Here is a 16,914-nt window from a genome sequence, read left to right as displayed (position 1 = left end):
TCAGGTGATAAATCAAAGAAACGCATAGGTCATTTCCAGACTGCTTTTAAAAATGAAAATACTTATAAATGTAGAGTTGTTTAAAGGATATAGAGTTTCAGTTTTACATGATGAAAAGAATTCTGGGGACTGGCTGTACAACAATGAGAATGTGCTTCACACGGTTGAACTGTACCTCTAAAAATGGCTAAGACGGTATTTATGTGATTTGTATTTTACCATAATCGAAAAAGAAAAAAGAAATTAAAATACAGGTATAGCAAGACATGTACCTGGAAAACAAATTGGATGCCTAGACAAACCGTAATACTCCACTGGTTGAAAATAACTCAGGAAAGAAAGAGGGAAGATATGGTCCCTCATGTCCACTTCTACAAGATTACAAAGCAGTTGTGAAAATAAGACACCAGGTAAACAACGGATTGCTTCTGTAGACAATGAAATGGCCATGAAGGGTAACATTTAGGGGCCAAAGTGCGTGGTGGTACAGCCAGCAGTACGGGGTCCAGAGGAGGTCAGGGTGTGCAGCCTGAGAGGCTGGGGAAGGCTTCCTCAGAGAGAGAATGTGGCCTGGGCCCTGCAGAAGGAGAAGCATTCCTGTGCGGGGAAGGAACTAGAAGCACAGGACCCCCACAGAGGCAAAGACTGGGACAGGGAAAGAACATGGTTCGTCCAAAAGGCTGTCAGAGGCAAACCACCTGTCAGGATTTGAAAGGACTGAGGCATGGCGGGCCTGGAACACTGTATTAACTGTGGTGGATGGGGAAGGGATGAAAGGGTTTCACTCGAGGAACAACCTGATCAAATGTAACTTTTCGGGAGATTGATTTTGAAGTGGGATGTGGGGAAGATGGAGACAGGGAGGCAAAATAAGCAGCTCTTATAAAACTCTAGGTAGGCTGTGAGGTAGGCCAGGCTGGGGTGGGGGCTGAGGAAGTGGAAAGAAATGGAGAGGTGCAGAAAGTGCTCTGAAGACAGAGCGGGAGGGTAGGAGGGAGGGAGAGCCTGCCTAACGACAGTGGATAATGGAAGATGCACAGGGCTCTGGGGTGCAGTAAGGACACTCACAGGGGGCTGTCAGCCTGAGGGCTGAGCCAAGCACGCTGTGGAGACGAGGTCGCACTGGAGGTAGAAGTGCCAGAATCACCACACAGAGGAATGCCCTAGGTGTGAGCAAGAGGAAGGGTGAGCTGACAGAGCAAACTGGAGGGAGGAGCTGGCAGAAGAGGCCTTAAAGGTAGGTGTCAGTAAAACTTTGGTAAAGAAAACATGGTTTTCAAAAAGCTCTAGGGCAGGGGAGTCCAGATGGCTCAGTTGGTTAGAGCCTGAGCTCTGAACAACAGGGTTGCCAGTTTGATTCCCACATGGGCCAGTGAGCTGCGCCGTCCACAGCTAGATGGAAGACAACGAGCAGCCGCTGACTTTCCAGAGGGGCAGCTGGATGGCTCAGTTGGTTAGAGCGTGAGCTCTCAACAACAAGATTGCCGATTCAATTCCTGCATGGGATGGTGGGCTGCTCCCCCTGCAACTAAAGATTGAAAATGGCAACTGGACGTGGAGCTGACCTGCGCCCTCCACAACTAGATTGAAGGACAATGACTTGGAGCTGAAGAGAAACACACTGTTCCCTAATAAAGTCCTGGAAATACACACTGTTCCCCTTTCCCAACAAAATCTTAAAAAAAAAAAAAAAAAAGCTCTAGGGCAGTCTACTATTTAACAAAAACCCCAATAATAGTTCGGCCCCTAATCAAAAGCTGGATTATTATATATAGGATTTGCATAAAACAGGGTAGATCTCTATTTTCAATTGTCTTCTGCCATTAAGTGTTTGGTCTGAGCCTCTGAAAGTGGCAGATCCCGTTTCTGTCAAGGATTTTAAGGTCAAGGTCAAGGCTGTAGCTCAAGGGAGCAGAAGCCTCAGCCAACAGGGCTGTCACGGGTGGGTAGCCAAAGGGGGCCAATCTCACCCAAACATGAGCAGTTTCACTTTCCTCGTGTTTCCTTTCTTCCTGCCAGTCGGGACAGATTCTGCCATGTGTGAAAGGTGCCCCAGCCCACAAGCTCTTGGCCCTTACCAGAAGGATCAAAATACCAGCCAGCAGACCAAGCGGTCTGGGGTCTATCAAAGAAACCCCACACTGATGAGGCCACTGAGTAGGTGAAGGGACAGCGCTGAAGAGGAAACACATGTCAAGGGCTCCCCTGGTCTCTGAAACCACTGGGGAGGGAGGAAGGGGGTGGGGAGAGAGAGAGAGAGAGAGAGAGAGAGAGAAATACCAACTTCTCCAGGATTAGCCAGGTCACTGAGTAGGAAATGCTAAATGTGCTGGTTAATGGAGAGTAGGTAAAGTCCGAAGTCACGAAACGGGCATTACCACATCGCCCTGTCCTCAATGTGAGACGCATTCTGTGCCTTTCTTAGCTGCTCCAGTCAAAAAATTTTCTTTGTCACTGCCCCTCAGAGCCAGTGACAACTAGGGCATCACTGTGGCTGAAGAAGGGAAAGGTCTTTCACACCCACTTAGCAGGACATCCCCATCAAAAGGCCACCTCTAAGTGGCAATACTGAAAAGCTATCTCTGTTCCATCATCCAAAGGAGTGAACCTGGCCGGCTGGTGGCTCAGGTGGTTGGAGCGCTGTGCTTCTAATGCCGAGGTCGCAGGTTTGATTCCCACATGGGCCAGTGAGCTGTGCCCTCTACAGCTAAGATTGTGAACAATGGCTCTCCCTGAAGCTGGGCTGCCGTGGGCTACCGTGTGGTGCCATGAGTGGCCAGTGGCCAGTGTGAGTGGCTGGCAGCTAGTGTAAGGAGCCAGCAGCCATCGTGGGCTGCTGTGGGCTACCTTGTGCTGCCATGAGTGACTGGTGGCCAGCATGAGTGGCCGGCAGCCAGCAAGAGCTGCCGTAAGCTGCTGTGAGCGGACGACCGACAACCAGCGACCGACTGCCTCAGCCGGGGGTGAGTGCAAGGCTCATAACACCAGCATGGGCCGGGGAGCTGTGTCCTACACAACTAGACTGAGAAACAACGGCTTGAAACGGAGTGTGGGGGCGTGGGGGAGATGGAAGAAGGGGGGGAGAAAAAGGAACGAGAACCCTTCATGAAAACACTAACAATCCCAACACCAAGAAGGAAACTGAAAAGTGGCCTAGAAGATGTTCAAAAGAGGAAAAGGAGAGAGAGAAATCATCACTGTAGATAGATGCCCCTGGAGTTGCTTGGCAACCATCTTTGCTAACACCTTCTCCCCAAAAGGAACACTTTGAGTCAGCTCCTGAGATTTCCCTGAGGCTCGGACACTAACCAAAGCAGGGACCTTGGGATGAGAAAGTATTTCACTGAGGGGGAGACCTGGGGCACTCTCAGCAGGCCACTGCTTACAAACACCAGGGAAAAAAACTATTTTGCTTAAAGAATATGCTCTCTGAGGCAGGACTGATACTAGGGTGAGCCGCCCAGGGCGCACCATTTAAGGAGGCCCTCACTCTGCGCTCACAGGAGCCTACACGTGCGCCTCCTTAAATGTGTGTCCTGGGTGCCCCACCTACCTGACCTCATCCTCCCCCTGCTCCTAGGACAACAGTATATCACAGTGCTTAAGAATATAGACTCTGGAATCAGCTTGCCTCTGGGTTCAAATCCGAGCTCTATTACTTCCCAGCTGTATCACCTTGGGTAAATCTCTTAACCTCTCTGAGCCTCAGTTTCCTAATCTCTAAAATGGGATTGATAATAGGAACTGCCTTATAGGACGGCCATGAGGATTAAATGAAAAAATGTACATTTAGCCTTGTGCCTGGCTAAATGTGCCTAGCCTTGTGCCTAGTCACTGCCCAGTAAATGGTAGCTAGGACTTTCATTTTTAAAAACACACAAGCGGCTCCCCAGAACCTCTTAAAGTGGACCTGTGGCATCCAAATCTCTAGGGGTTGTCCTAGTGTCTCTGCTTTTAAAAAGCTTCACAAAGGCTTCTCAAGGTGCGAGGGGTTGAGAGCCACTTCTTGTACCCAGTGAACAGTGGTTCTCAAACTCCAATGAACACCAGAGCCACCTGGGGAGTCTGTTTAAAATGCCCCACTCCTGTACCCCACTCCCATTCCTTGTGGTTTAGCATGACTGCAGCCTAGGATGCTGACCACCTAGGCAATTTGAACACAGGGGCCCCCAAATGGCCACACTTTGGAAAACTGAAACTGATTCACACTTGAAATCTAATAGCACAGAGACTTTAGTCCAACTCCTTTTGCTTTTATTCCTGGCGTCCTTAAAGAACCAGGGACAAATTTTGACCTACGATGCCCAGTGAACCCCAGGCATACTCCTGGAACAGGAAGGAGACATCTGTCCCCTGAAAGTGGCAGCTCTGCTAAGACAAGGAAGACCCAAGTACCTGGTAAAAGTAACAATCATCGTAACAAAAGCTTACATTATTGAGTACTATGGTATGCCAGATAGTATCCCATTTATTTTCACAGCAATTCTGAGAGCTACCATTATTCCTATTCTGAAAATGACGAAATTGAGGCTCAGAAAAGTTATCTTTTCTTCTTACTACACAGCTAGTAAGTGATTGAGTCAAGATTTAAATAATGCTCCACAAAACTTCCAAGTCTGTAATGCCAATGAAACTTTTATGGTAAAATTTACAAAATACAAAATTTACATTTTAACCATTTTTAAGGGTATATAGCTCACTCACCACCACCCATCTCCGGAACTTTTTCATCTGTTCCAACTAGAATCTGTACCCATTAAACATTAGTTCTCCACTTCCTCCTCCCCCCAGCCCCTGGCAACTACCATTCCACTCTCTGTCTCTGTGAATTTAACTATTCCAGGAACCTCATATAAGTGGAATCATACAGTATTTACCTTTTGTGGCCAATATACTCTGGGAAAGAGCTAGACACTACCTTGGTCTGACAGGACCAAACTAGGGATGTGTCTCAGCCAGGTGCATCCCTTGGTTAGTGTAATCATTCTGGGTGTCCTGCCTCTCCCCCTCCCCCCTCAGCACTCCTTGATCTACTGTACTGGTGTACTGGGGTAGGGTCACACAGCTATCCCACTTCTGCCACCCCCCAGCCAAAGGTGTCCTTGCACTGTTAATGTTCAGAGAACCACAACTAGCATCACAGAGCAGGTACCCTAATACCTGCTTCTATGTTCAAAGAGCCCATCACCGCGTCACATTGATCTTCCCCATTCTGGTGATCTGGTGTCACTTTGTTCTGCCCTAGAGAGTATTTATTTGTTTTTCTTTTTTTCTTGAAGCACCTGATTCCTAAAATTGGCAAGCAGAATTATGTTATGAAACCACAGGTACAAGGATAAAGTATCTACATAAAAACAAAAGCTTTCCCACAGCGGAATTTCAGCTTTACTTAGAGGCAACTGGATGAGCCAAGTCTAGCCCTGAATGGCAAGGATCCACAGCCTCGGCCCACTTGCAGAAAGGGATTTCCCGGGCTCTCATCATTAGTTCAAGAGCCTCAGGGTCCAAAACCAGGTCCATTTGGCTGAAGTGCCAATCTGAGTTCTGCTATAGGATACAAGCCAAACAGCATTAGCTGGGAGCCCATCATCGGCAGAACGTTGCACCAAGGGTTTTCAGAGAGAGGCATGGAAGTCAGTCCACGATATTCAGCTTGTACAACTCAGAAAAAAGCCAACCCATTGGTCCACCCACTGTCGCCATCTGGTTCTGCTGGATTACTGCAGTCACCGTCAGACTCCCAGTGTCAAGCCCCGCAGACTCCCCCACGGCCCCTCTGAGGCGAGACAGAGTGTGGACTCCCAAGAAGCACCCCACACTAGGGGAGCTGGATGTCCCCCCGGGCTCTGTTTTGCCACTGGAGGAACTGCAGGCCCAGGGAGACCTGTCAGTTCAGGGCTATGCGGCTAGGGGGAGGGGCAGCAGTCAGCATGTGGGGGTTCCTCTTACACTTCTAATGGTGTCTGTCTTGGTCTCTGTGGTCCAGGGGGTGCTTCAGCCCCTCCCCTTTATTCCAGAATTTTCTCAGCAGTGTCTTGTCCGTGAGTAGTCATTAGTTGTTCTTCTTGTGAGGAGGAGAGAAGTCAGGAATGACTTCCGTTGCCATCTTGGTGACGCCACCTCTACTGCAGTCAGTAAAGATCATAGTTTCCTTTACTATGAAACTATGTAAAGGACACTATGTATGAGGTAGCCCCCAAGGCTACCTCAGAGCATGGGGTCATTGGACACAAGGGATTTGATGAGGACGAGGTCTCACTGTGTTTACTACTACCATTTATGTCTACTTCAGGATGACACGAGGCGTCCTGAAGGAAAGGTTAGCCCAAAGGATATACACACGACGCACCCAGAATACCATGCAGAAACCGACTCTGCCTAACTTTTCTAATCAATTCTGAAGCAGAGACAACAGGCCCCTGTGGACAACTGGCTAGAGTGAACATGCCAAATAGTCCTAAGTAATGCTGTAGACCACGTGGCACACAGATCAGAAGCCCTCAGGAATGACACCCTCCTCGGCCCTTCCTGTTTTCTAATCCACAACCAGAAATCCTGAAACTAGCCCCTCTGCTTTCCATCATGTGCACCCCTATTTCAGACAAGTCCGATGGATAATCACACTGCACAGAATGCCAGTCGTATTTTCAGCCTGACTTTAAATGTAAACTGAAATCCTTAACGCTCCACTTGACGTCAGGGGCCACTGTGTAACAAATGCCATCATTATCAGAATCGATGCCTTGGGGGCTCCTCCACCCACAGTGAGGGAGGGGAGGCCACCCAGAATTAGAATCTGAATCTCACTACTGTCACCATTTTCTGCAGAGTGGAGCTAAAGATTTGGAGGAGCCCCCTGGAAACCTCTGGAGGCGAGCTCCTTGAGGGAAGAAGTCCTCTCTCTTCAGATCCTTCTCAATGTAGCCCAGTGCCAGGGGCAGTCACAGCTCCATACATGTCTGCTGAGTATTCAGCAATAAGGCCGCCTCACCTGGAATGTAGGCCTAAGACATGGACAGAGTAGCAGAGTATTTCTGTGAATATTTTAGTCTATTTTTTTGTGTTCTTGCCTTGCCAGCTTCACCTTACACCAGTGATTCTCTATCAGCATGAGTTTGCCCCTTAGGGAGCCTTGACAATGTCTGGATACATTTTTGGTTGTTTCAACTTGTGGGAGGGGGAAGTACTGCTGGAATCCAGTGGTAGAGGCCAGAGATGCTGCTAAATAGCCTACGATGCAGTGGACAGTCCCCCACCACAAAGAAGTGGTGCCATTGCGAGAAAGTTTATACTAAACTCTGTTTTGCTATCTTCACTCCAGCAACAGACATTTTAGTTTCTAGAATATTCTATATTCTTTCACACTTTGGGCCTTCACAAATGATGTTTCCTTTAATTCCACCATACCCAGCCCTGCACATGGATAACTTTCATTGATCCTCCAGGTTTCAGTGTAAATAAAATTTCCTCAGGAAGGCCTTCCCTGAGCCCCTAACCTAAATTAGGTCCTTCTACCAAGCCTTCCAACAGCACCGCAAATTCCCCTTTCAGAGAACTCACCACAGTAGCCATGACTTTTTTAATGTCTGCCTTTGCTGATAGGGTGGAACCACCATGAGGCAGTGGCTGCGCTTTTTCAACGCTATATCCGCAGGCCTAGCCCAGTGCTGGCACACTATTGAGAGTTCACTCCGTCTCAAATGCACAATGGAGGCCAAGAAAGCAGGAGGGGGTATTAAAACTAAGCAAGACACCCAGAGGCTTAAATTATCATCCTACTATGCAGGCACCAAAAAGAGAATGTGGCAGCGCCTTATGAATTGATATGGACCCCTCTCTAAGATGAAAGGAAATGGCAAGATACTAGGCAATACTTACAGTATGTTATCATCCACACGGGAAAGCAAGAAGAAAAAACTATTTATGTATCTACTTGAACACACATAGAATATCTCTGGAAGGATACACAAGCAGCTGGGGACAGGGAGGAGGGAGATTTCCTTTCACTGCACACCCTTTTGAATTTTGTAACATGTGAACATTAATTTAAAAAATAAGAATCATAAATGTGTGTGTACATGCACATGTGTGTGTGTGTAACAGTTTACATCTAGAGATAAAAAAGTTATTCTTGTAGAATAACCTCTGATGAGAACCCAGCACAATGTAACTGTGTTTAGAAGGCAGTACCATACACAGTATTTCAAAATGCACCCACACTGCCTAACTTCCAGCTTTGGAAGGAGCCAGAGCCCCATTTTCTCCACATGAGAACCCAAGTACATGGAAATACACATAATGTGTGTATAAGACATACTCACCTAGAAGCTAGGTGGTTTTGAAAATGCCCTCTCTCAGCTTTGCTGTCTTGGTCATGGCACCCCACCCCCATTCTCCACTGGTTGGATGCAACTGAAAAGCTTATTCATTCTCCAAGCCCTTACTTCTCCTCCTTTTCATCTTCCCTTCGTACCACCTTTAGGCCACTCGGTCTCTCCTGTCCTTTCATCCCAAATTCTGGACAGGAGAAAAGTGATAATAATGAACCATTAAAGTGAACAAATGTTGCTGCTTGTTAGCAAAAGGGGAGGAAGGAAGGCTTAATGGAAAAAGAAGTTGAAATTAATGGTGAAAATGAGGTTTATCTGTGTAATCTGTGGACTTGGTGTCGTCCCATCTCCTATTAGCATAGATAACGGAGTTGTCTGTATAATGATAAAGCGAAGCCCTCCACAGTTTCCCATAAATCTCCACCAGCTTTCGCTGGCTTCCCTGGCTTGGATTCTAGGAACACTTCACTCTTCCCATGTCAGTTGCCATCTTTTCCTCCAATTTGCTCCCATCCAGCCATAACTGCGAGACTCCTAAATTTGAACTGAACATGTTCTCACATTCCCTGCTTCCTCCTGTGTTCCAGCCCAATTCCACCAGCATCTCAGGAGAAAAGCAAACTCTTATAGTCACAGCAAGATCTTACTGGCTCCCGAACAGTTTTCAAATTGGAAGCATTCCATAAGTTTACCTACATCAAGTCAAAACATCTGGGACCATTAAAACACAAATTCCCAAAGTAACTAGCAGGGCTTCCAAAAGACCCAAACAAAGCTCTATTGGGGACTTTCTTTTCCCAGTGATCAGATGAAACAATGTATTGATCATTTTAAAAATTATTTTTTAGACCTCCAGGTCCCCAGAAAGAACTTTGTAAACGCTTCTTAGCCATAGGCCTATAGGAATATTTTCTCTAGCTCTTGATAAAACTTATCAATGACTATGCATTAACTGCATTCTATTAAAAACATGGATATCATATTATCAGTTTTAAAAAAATCATTAGTGTTATAAAATTATAGCACGGTTTACTCTAACAATGAAATTTCTGATACAGTCTATCTTTTCCATTCATCACTAATTACTTAAAAATCCCAGTTAATTATAATAAAGTTTCCTAGCAATAGCTTCATTAATAAATGATGATAATCATAACATTTAAGAAACAATAAAGGCAAACATCCATTAAGTGCTTACTATGTGCTAAACTCTTTTGTACTACCTCAGTTAATCCTCACAACAACCTTGCTATTATCTCCATTTTAAATAGTCCAGGACACTTAGGAGTCGTATGCATGCACCCAGCTCCTTATTCACAAATTGACATTCTTAAAAAAGTTCAGGTGAAGCAATTAGAAAAGGGGAACAGCTTTCTAAATCATAGAGCTTTCCCCCCAATTAGCTTGAATAAAGTCTTCAGGTAAATCTATGAAGCTAGAGAGAAAATTATTTTAAAAGGTTAGCTAGATAAATGGCCTTCCTTGGAATTTTCTATCATAAATGCATTTCATATCTCAGATCAGACTAACAAGGTTTCTGGGACCCCACTTCTTAGGAAAGCTCAGTGCCTGACTGATCCAAGCTGACCGAGGTCAGCGCACTCTCCACATGGGGAACACATCACCCTGGGTTTTGGACTCAAACCCTCAGTCATCTCAGTCTGAAAGGCCATACACCATTCACAACTATGCTTGCGTATGACATGCAGTGATTTTTTTGCCACCACGAGATTATAAAATGCGAAAATAAACCCAGTATGTAGTAGTTTAAGATATTTTTAATGTGAGGCTTTGAGTTTTTTTAAGTTTTTTCAAAAACAGCCTGTCTGGTATGACTGCATGTCAAGTGTAGGTACATTCAATAGAGAAACTGAGGTTCAGAGGTCAGAAAAGGGACCTTGGAGGATATTAAACCCCACTTCCTTACTTCACAAGTGAGAGAATAGGCCCAGAGAAGGGAAGTGACGTTCCAAGGTCACACATGGGAACGTAGGAAGCTGACTCAGAGCCCTCTCTCCTGATTCTTTCGCCCTCGCCATCACCCCATATGACCACATCCATACGTGGAATTAGCAGCACCTTCTACCCAGGTGATAACTTGGCAAGGTTCAAAAGTATTTGCCAAACTCCTCTTGACTGCAATTTTAGCCAACTTTGGACAAAATAATAACATTGGTGTGAAGATGTTATTACCAAGATTTCAAAGCACTCAGTTAACCTTTCCTACTGATATAGGTAGAGAACTGAAGCACCAAAAAGGTTAAAGGGATGAGGAATGGAGAAGGAACAATGATCAGGTTATTTAAAAAGTTTGCATCCTTCTAGTGTCTTCTGAAGCTATGGCCAGAGAGAGACAGAAGGCAAAATGATTCTTTTTTCACATTTCCAGCCTAACTTCCCTCCCTGATCTTAGTCTATAAAAAATAATGCACCACAACAATGTTCACAGCAGCATTATACACTACAGTTAAAAGGTAGACATAATTCAAATGTCCATCAACAGACAGACAGATAAACAAAATATGGTATGTACACACAATGGAATATTATTCAGCTGTAAAAAGGAATGAAATTCTGACTTATGCTGCAACATGGATGAACAGTGAAAACATGCTGAGTGAAATAAGCCTGTCACAAAGGGACAAATATTGCATGATATATACGTATATCTAGAATAGGCGACTTCATAGAGACAGAAAACAGAATAGAGGTTACCAGTGCTGAGGGGGAGAGGGGAATGGGGAGTTTAGTATGATGAGTATAGGATTTTGGGTTGGGAAAATTTAGGAAATGAGTAGTAGTGATGGTTGTACGACATTGTGAATGTACTTAGTACCACTGAATCGTACACTTTAAAATAGTTAAAATGGTAAATTTTACATTATGTTTATTTTATCACAATAAAAATAACATATCAAAATCTGGATCATAGCCCTTCATTTCTCAATTGGAGTTCCTAAGCTTTATTTTATTCATTCATTGCTATTAAAGCCCAGATTTCCTCTCAAGACCTGCTTACCACCAACAGCATCACGGTCATGGTCAATCTATGTATGTTCACACACATAAATAAACACAACCACACCTAAGTCACTTTGTGTCCTGCAAAGACCCCTCACAAACGCGCAGTTATCCATCCTGAGACCTCCCACATGACGCCTCCAACAAGAAGGCCCATGGCAAAACTAATACAGCCAGTGTTTCTGGAGATCCTGGCAATAAACACCATGACACAGAGTCTCAGCTCGATCCTTACATTCCTCACAATGTGTGTGTGTGTGTGTGTGTGTGTGTGTGTGTGTGTGTGTGTGTGTATTTAGTATACATGTACTCTATCTGTAAAGAAAGCTGTGTGCATATACCAGGAAGACCTTCCGGAATTGCTAACCCAAGTCTGCTCCACCAGGCCCATGAACAAAGAGATTTCAGCCCATGCATGGGTATTTGGTGAACTCAGCAATTGCGTGTTACACTGAACAGTGGGTGTCCTTAATGCAAATACATATAATTAGGAGCTAAATCTTTGTACCTTTACAGGACAAAGGACATAATAAGCAAAATGTACCACATGTGACTTCTGAGGAAAGGAGAGCTTTTCATTTTTCCTTAAAAGAATCTATTTCTCATGAGGCAAAGAGAATCTGAGAACAAGAGTCTTTTGAAATAGAAGCAGGAAGGAGGGTGCAGAATATGAGTTGTGTGTGTTATAGTTATAACTGATCACCAGGCATGAGAAGTGCCAATTCTGTGTCATACCATGACCTTTACTCAACTTTAATTTAAACATTTTTACAACCTCATCTTCTTTCATGGAAACCTTTTCATTGCCAGTGGTCTGATAACTGAGTCCCATAAGCTTTTAAAGATCTCAAGAGTTTGTGAAGAAAAACAATCTCTAGTATAGTTTCCATTGCCAACACACATGGATATTTAGCACAAATAAGTTGCCACTTGTAAGAAGTCCACTTGACTTCATTCCCTTGTGCATCCTAAAGACACGTCAAGATCACACTAAGATAGTTAGAGGCAAACATCTTTAGAGTAAGATTTCATTCCCAATCAAAGTGCTTAATTAGCAGAATCACTATGCTAGAGAACTGTCCTTGAATATGCATGCATTTTAACCTCCATGTTAGTTTTTCTATGAAGCATAAATTTTGCTCTCACTGGATGGTCAGGAAATGAATGACTGGCACAGAAAACAGACTGTTTTAGGTATCAGTCCACAAAATGAGTTCCATCTTTCCAAGCAGGTTTCAGCTGCCTTATAGGATGATAACCCGTTTTATGGGGAGACCATTTTTTGGAGTCTAATGGCCTTTTCTCCATTCACTTTGGATGAGCAATGCCTCTATGGCCTAGTTATGGATGAATTCTTTCAACACTTCCCACCAACTTCTTCTGCCCCCTCATGCCATCCTCCCTCCCCCAATTTCAACCAATGATGTTTACAAGACATCAGTCAGTAAATCACAATTCAAATGAACCCATCCATTTGTTTAGCAGAAAGTGGCCTCTGGAGTTGCTCCACACGAAGCCCATAGGCCAGAGTTACATATGGTAGGCTTGCAAACACAAACGGGATATGATTTATTTATGACAACCATGTGTATTTGTTGCCCAGTTCCAGCAGGCTGTGGCTTCACTTGCCTGCCTCAGTCTGGGATGACCTCTCTACTCACTGTGTCCTATTTCAGGTACTTTCCATGCTGGGGAAAGAGGGATGGGCAACCGGCTGGGGGGGCTGCACACGCAGATGTCCCTAACCCTGCTGGCCACATAACAATCTGGGACCAAGCACAAAGTGGGCCCAATGTAACTTGCTGCAAAGGTTTGCTATGTACCATGGGTTTCAGTGAAGAATGGAACAGTAACTGCTGGAATGACTGACCATGTGGGGTTCATTAAACTATTGTGTACCCACAGGAAGGCTGGGATGCTTGTGAGGGGAACCCCATTCCTCATTTCATAGTTTCAACTCCCCACCATTTGGCAATGATGCTGCAAAGGTGAATGGCAGATAGGCATCAGAAGGTCCAAATGTGGACTTCAGCTGAAGTGCAGTAAACTTCTGCCTCCAACAGCCTCCCCCTCTTTACCCCCCAGTTGTATTTATACTTTGAAAGAAGTTAACCCGAAGCAGTAGTCACCTGGGCGTGCTCAATTTTTGACAAGCCTTAGTCACTCTGTACCCAGCAGAACAATTCACATTATAGTCGAAATCCTGTGAAGATTCTGCCACACATGCTAACACTAAAATGCCAGTAGCTCCACTTACCTTCTTTATTAAGCCTCATAACCTCCCTGCTTTTTCCACCCTCTTTTCCAGCCTCTTCTAAATCTACATCTGCAGATGAAAAAGAAAAGGAAAAGAGAAAATAAGGGAAAAAAGCAAAAAAAGGGGGGGAGCCAAAGTCAAGGGGGGAAGGGAGAGTGTTTATTTGCACACAGATGGATATAAATACTGTATATGAAAATCTTTCCAAAATTGACAATGCAACGTTTTCTCCCAAGTCCGGATTTCCATCTACCTGGCCCAGATAGGTACCAAAAAAACTATGCAAGCAGCAACAGAGTAGCCTTTTAAACAGATACACCGTGGGGCTGTGAAAGCCCACCCCGCGGGATGCCACGGGGAGCCGGGAACAGACAGACAGACAGACAGCCCTGGCAGCAGGGCCTCTCTCTGTGCATTGATGATCTGTCTCTGTGTGTATTTATTTAGAGAGAGAGGGAGAAGCATGGAGGACACCGGGGGCCACTCTCTCTCTCTCACACACACACTTTTTCCCAGTGGCTCTAGGTGAATGGAAAGGTTACAGGATAATAAAAGGAGGAGGAGGCGGTGGGGTTCTTACTGTCGGAGCAGTGTAATTTGGCGGCGTCGATCCAGGAGGACCAGGGTTTGCCCAGAAACGCCTCCGGACTGGGCACTTTGCGATCCAGTGTCGCCATTGCTCTTCCTTCTTGTTGCTTTTTCCCTGTTCCTTCGGCAGCAGCAGCCGAGAGACACGGGATTCGAGAACGCTCCGACGTCATCTTCGGAACGTTCCGACATTGAGTGTTCTGAAAGGGGGAGGGAGGGAGGGACGGGAGGAGGGAGGCGGGGAGGAGAAGAGAGAGGGAGGAGGAGGAGCCGGCGCCCGAGCGCCCGCAGCCGGCTGGGCTCGGCTCGCTGCGCCCACCGCCGCCAGAGGCAGCAGAGAGGCGCCGGAGCTCCGCGCCCGCCCTCCCGCCCGCCCGCCAGGGAGGGGCCGCGCGGCCACACCAGCGCCGCGTGCCGGGGACCAGAGGCTGCCGCGCGCCGGGGCGCGGAGATGCTGCGCCGCCGCAGCCAACGCCTGCACCCGGCCGCCCCGAGCCCGGGTCGGAGGGGCCGGAGCGGGGCGCGAGGGGCTGAACCAGGAGAAGCGAGACCTGGCACCGTAAGAAGGATGGTCTTTCTCGCAGAGTTGCCGCTGGAGAACGGAAAGTTTTTGCATGCAGCCCTTCCAGCGCGTCTGCCCTTCCCTAGCCAGGTCCCTGTCGCTTAAAGTGAGGCGCCCCTGCGAGCATCCTCGCGGCTTAGTGGGGAGTGGACGAGCAGGTTTGCACCCCCCTCTATAACCCTAAGCCAGAGAAGGGACTCTCGTGACCTCGCCTCCACGCCACCACCCCCTTTACCCTTTCTTCTCTTTCACGGTGGACCTTGGACCGTGGAGGATTCTGCGGAAGCCTTTGGGAGCTGAGACTGGAGGGTAGATGGAAGTGGTTCTAAAAACCAGGTGAGTTTGGGGCGAGAGGATCTGCCTTCCCATCTCAGGCTGCGGGTCATGGAAAGCCCAAACTCCGCGTCCGGTGCCCTCAGATTCTCTGCGCGGTGCGCGTCAATGGCTCGCAGAGAACCACTGCGTAGACTTTGTTCCGGGATCACAACAGCGGGAGAGCAGTTCACCGGCTCCCGGAACGTGATGCTTAGTGGCCCGAGCCCCTGGAGCAATTTTCAGCGCTCCCTACGGTGAGACGAGGATGGCCGGCACTATCGCAGGAAACCTGCGGCCAGGGATCGGATTCCTGGGGTAATTCACTTTAGGCTGAACTGCTCCAGCCAGAAAGAAAGCGTTAGATTTCCTCTGGATTCTGGACATCTGATGCTTTGAGATTTCCCCCCTCTCCGTAGGGGTAGGCAATAAAGGCCTTAAAAGGTCTTTCGGTATCTCTTTTTATATTTTAAAAAAAACATCCTTTTGTTTACTCGGACTTACCTGAAACATGGACACTCCCCCACAATACTATTTCCTCTATTTCCCCAGCACCCTTTCCGTTCTTACCATTTTTGTTTCTGCCCATGGCTGAAGCGCACCATTTGAAGTTGCTCTGTACTGACTTGGTTCTGCCCTGGCTGTGCCATCTAATTTCCCTGCACTTGGCATCCTGTACCTCAGAGCCAGGGTTAGATGGGCGATGGAGGAGTTATGGATTGGTCTTCAGCTGTGCTGTTTGTGTGAATGGGTTTGTTTTTTGTCAAACCCAGATAAATTTCATTTGCCTTTGCTTCCTTTGGAAGGATTCCTACATAGGAACCACTACGTGGCTAAGGTGCCACTGGGTGAAGAACTGTCACTTTAAGGGTTGGTGGAGTTAACAAATATTTATTACTTATTGACCTCTTACATATGATAGACAATGTGCTTAACATTTCCTTCCTCCCTCCTCTCCTCCCTCGCTCCCTTTCATCTATCTATCTATCTATCCATCTTCTCTTTTGAACAAATATTGCCTGTCATGGACCGGCTTCCCTCAGCAGAGGAAGACAAATGAGACCCAGCCCAGCTCTTGGAGAGATGCATTCTGATAGTCTCTGTGGAAGAAGGAAGGTGTGAAACTTACCAATTTCTTAGGAAAACAAGACTTGTACACAGTGACTGGCCAGGGCAGTAAATGTTATGTCTCTGAGAGCTGTGCCTGTTCAGAGGAGAAACTGAAATCTAGTTTGGACTGATCTGAAAATATGTGACTGAGAAGATGGGATCGATCTGCTTTGCATCTTGGAAATTGAGAAGGATTTATAATAATAAGGTGAAGACTGGTCTTGCTAAGGGAGGGAAGGTGATGGTATTAGCAGAAGCTTCAAGCTGAGCACAAGCCTGATGTGTTTGGATGTTGAGTGTGGTTTACCTGGGTGATGGGTTACTGTTTGGGGTTGGGGGTGATGAGTTTGTGTATTTAGACCTGGGTCAAATTATGGAAGACACTGAACCACAGCCTAAAGAGTTTGGATTTGTTTGACAATGGGGAGTCACTAAAAGGGCTTCCTGCAGCATAAGGATAAGTAGAAAGTGTGACTTAGAAGGATTACTCTGGCCTTGGTGTCCAGGATGTATTGGACCTTGGAAGCTGGTTAGAAAAGTAGTGTTGCACCATTCATACTGTGAAGAAATGAAGGCCTGAACTTTAGTGGTCCCATGCAAGTGGAGAAGAGGGGACAGGTTAAGAGACTTATGGAGAAAACATCGTATCAGAGGGTATGTTGTATGGCTGGATTTGGGGAGATCAAGGGGTGGGGGGGAGAGAGAGGAGAGAAGAGAAGAGAGCTGAGAGTCAT

General features: G+C 46.4%; 1 protein-coding gene across 8 annotated transcripts in view; it reads right to left on the bottom strand.

Annotated features, from left to right (window-relative positions):
* ATXN7L1 (ataxin 7 like 1) overlaps positions 1-14,408 on the bottom strand; it is a 216,532-nt gene extending 202,124 nt beyond the window's left edge. For 7 of the 8 annotated variants that reach the window (XR_002138484.2, XM_019745368.2, XM_019745369.2 and 4 more), the window contains exons 1-2: positions 14,189-14,408; positions 13,609-13,677 (exon numbers count right to left, since the gene is read on the bottom strand). Coding sequence is in view for 7 of the 8 variants with exons in the window: in XM_019745368.2 (XP_019600927.2) it covers positions 13,609-13,677; positions 14,189-14,369 (250 nt within the window). In the remaining variant the exon portion in view is untranslated. The remainder of the gene's footprint in view (positions 1-13,608; positions 13,678-14,188) is intronic. The other variant, XM_074340583.1, reaches the window with a different exon arrangement.
* Between the last annotated feature and the right edge of the window lie 2,506 nt (positions 14,409-16,914).

This window comes from Rhinolophus sinicus, linkage group LG09 (assembly GCF_036562045.2).
Source record: "Rhinolophus sinicus isolate RSC01 linkage group LG09, ASM3656204v1, whole genome shotgun sequence".
Taxonomy (NCBI): Eukaryota; Metazoa; Chordata; class Mammalia; order Chiroptera; family Rhinolophidae; genus Rhinolophus; species Rhinolophus sinicus.
Note: the sequence above shows the minus strand (reverse complement) of the source record. Positions and strands in the feature narration are given on the sequence as shown.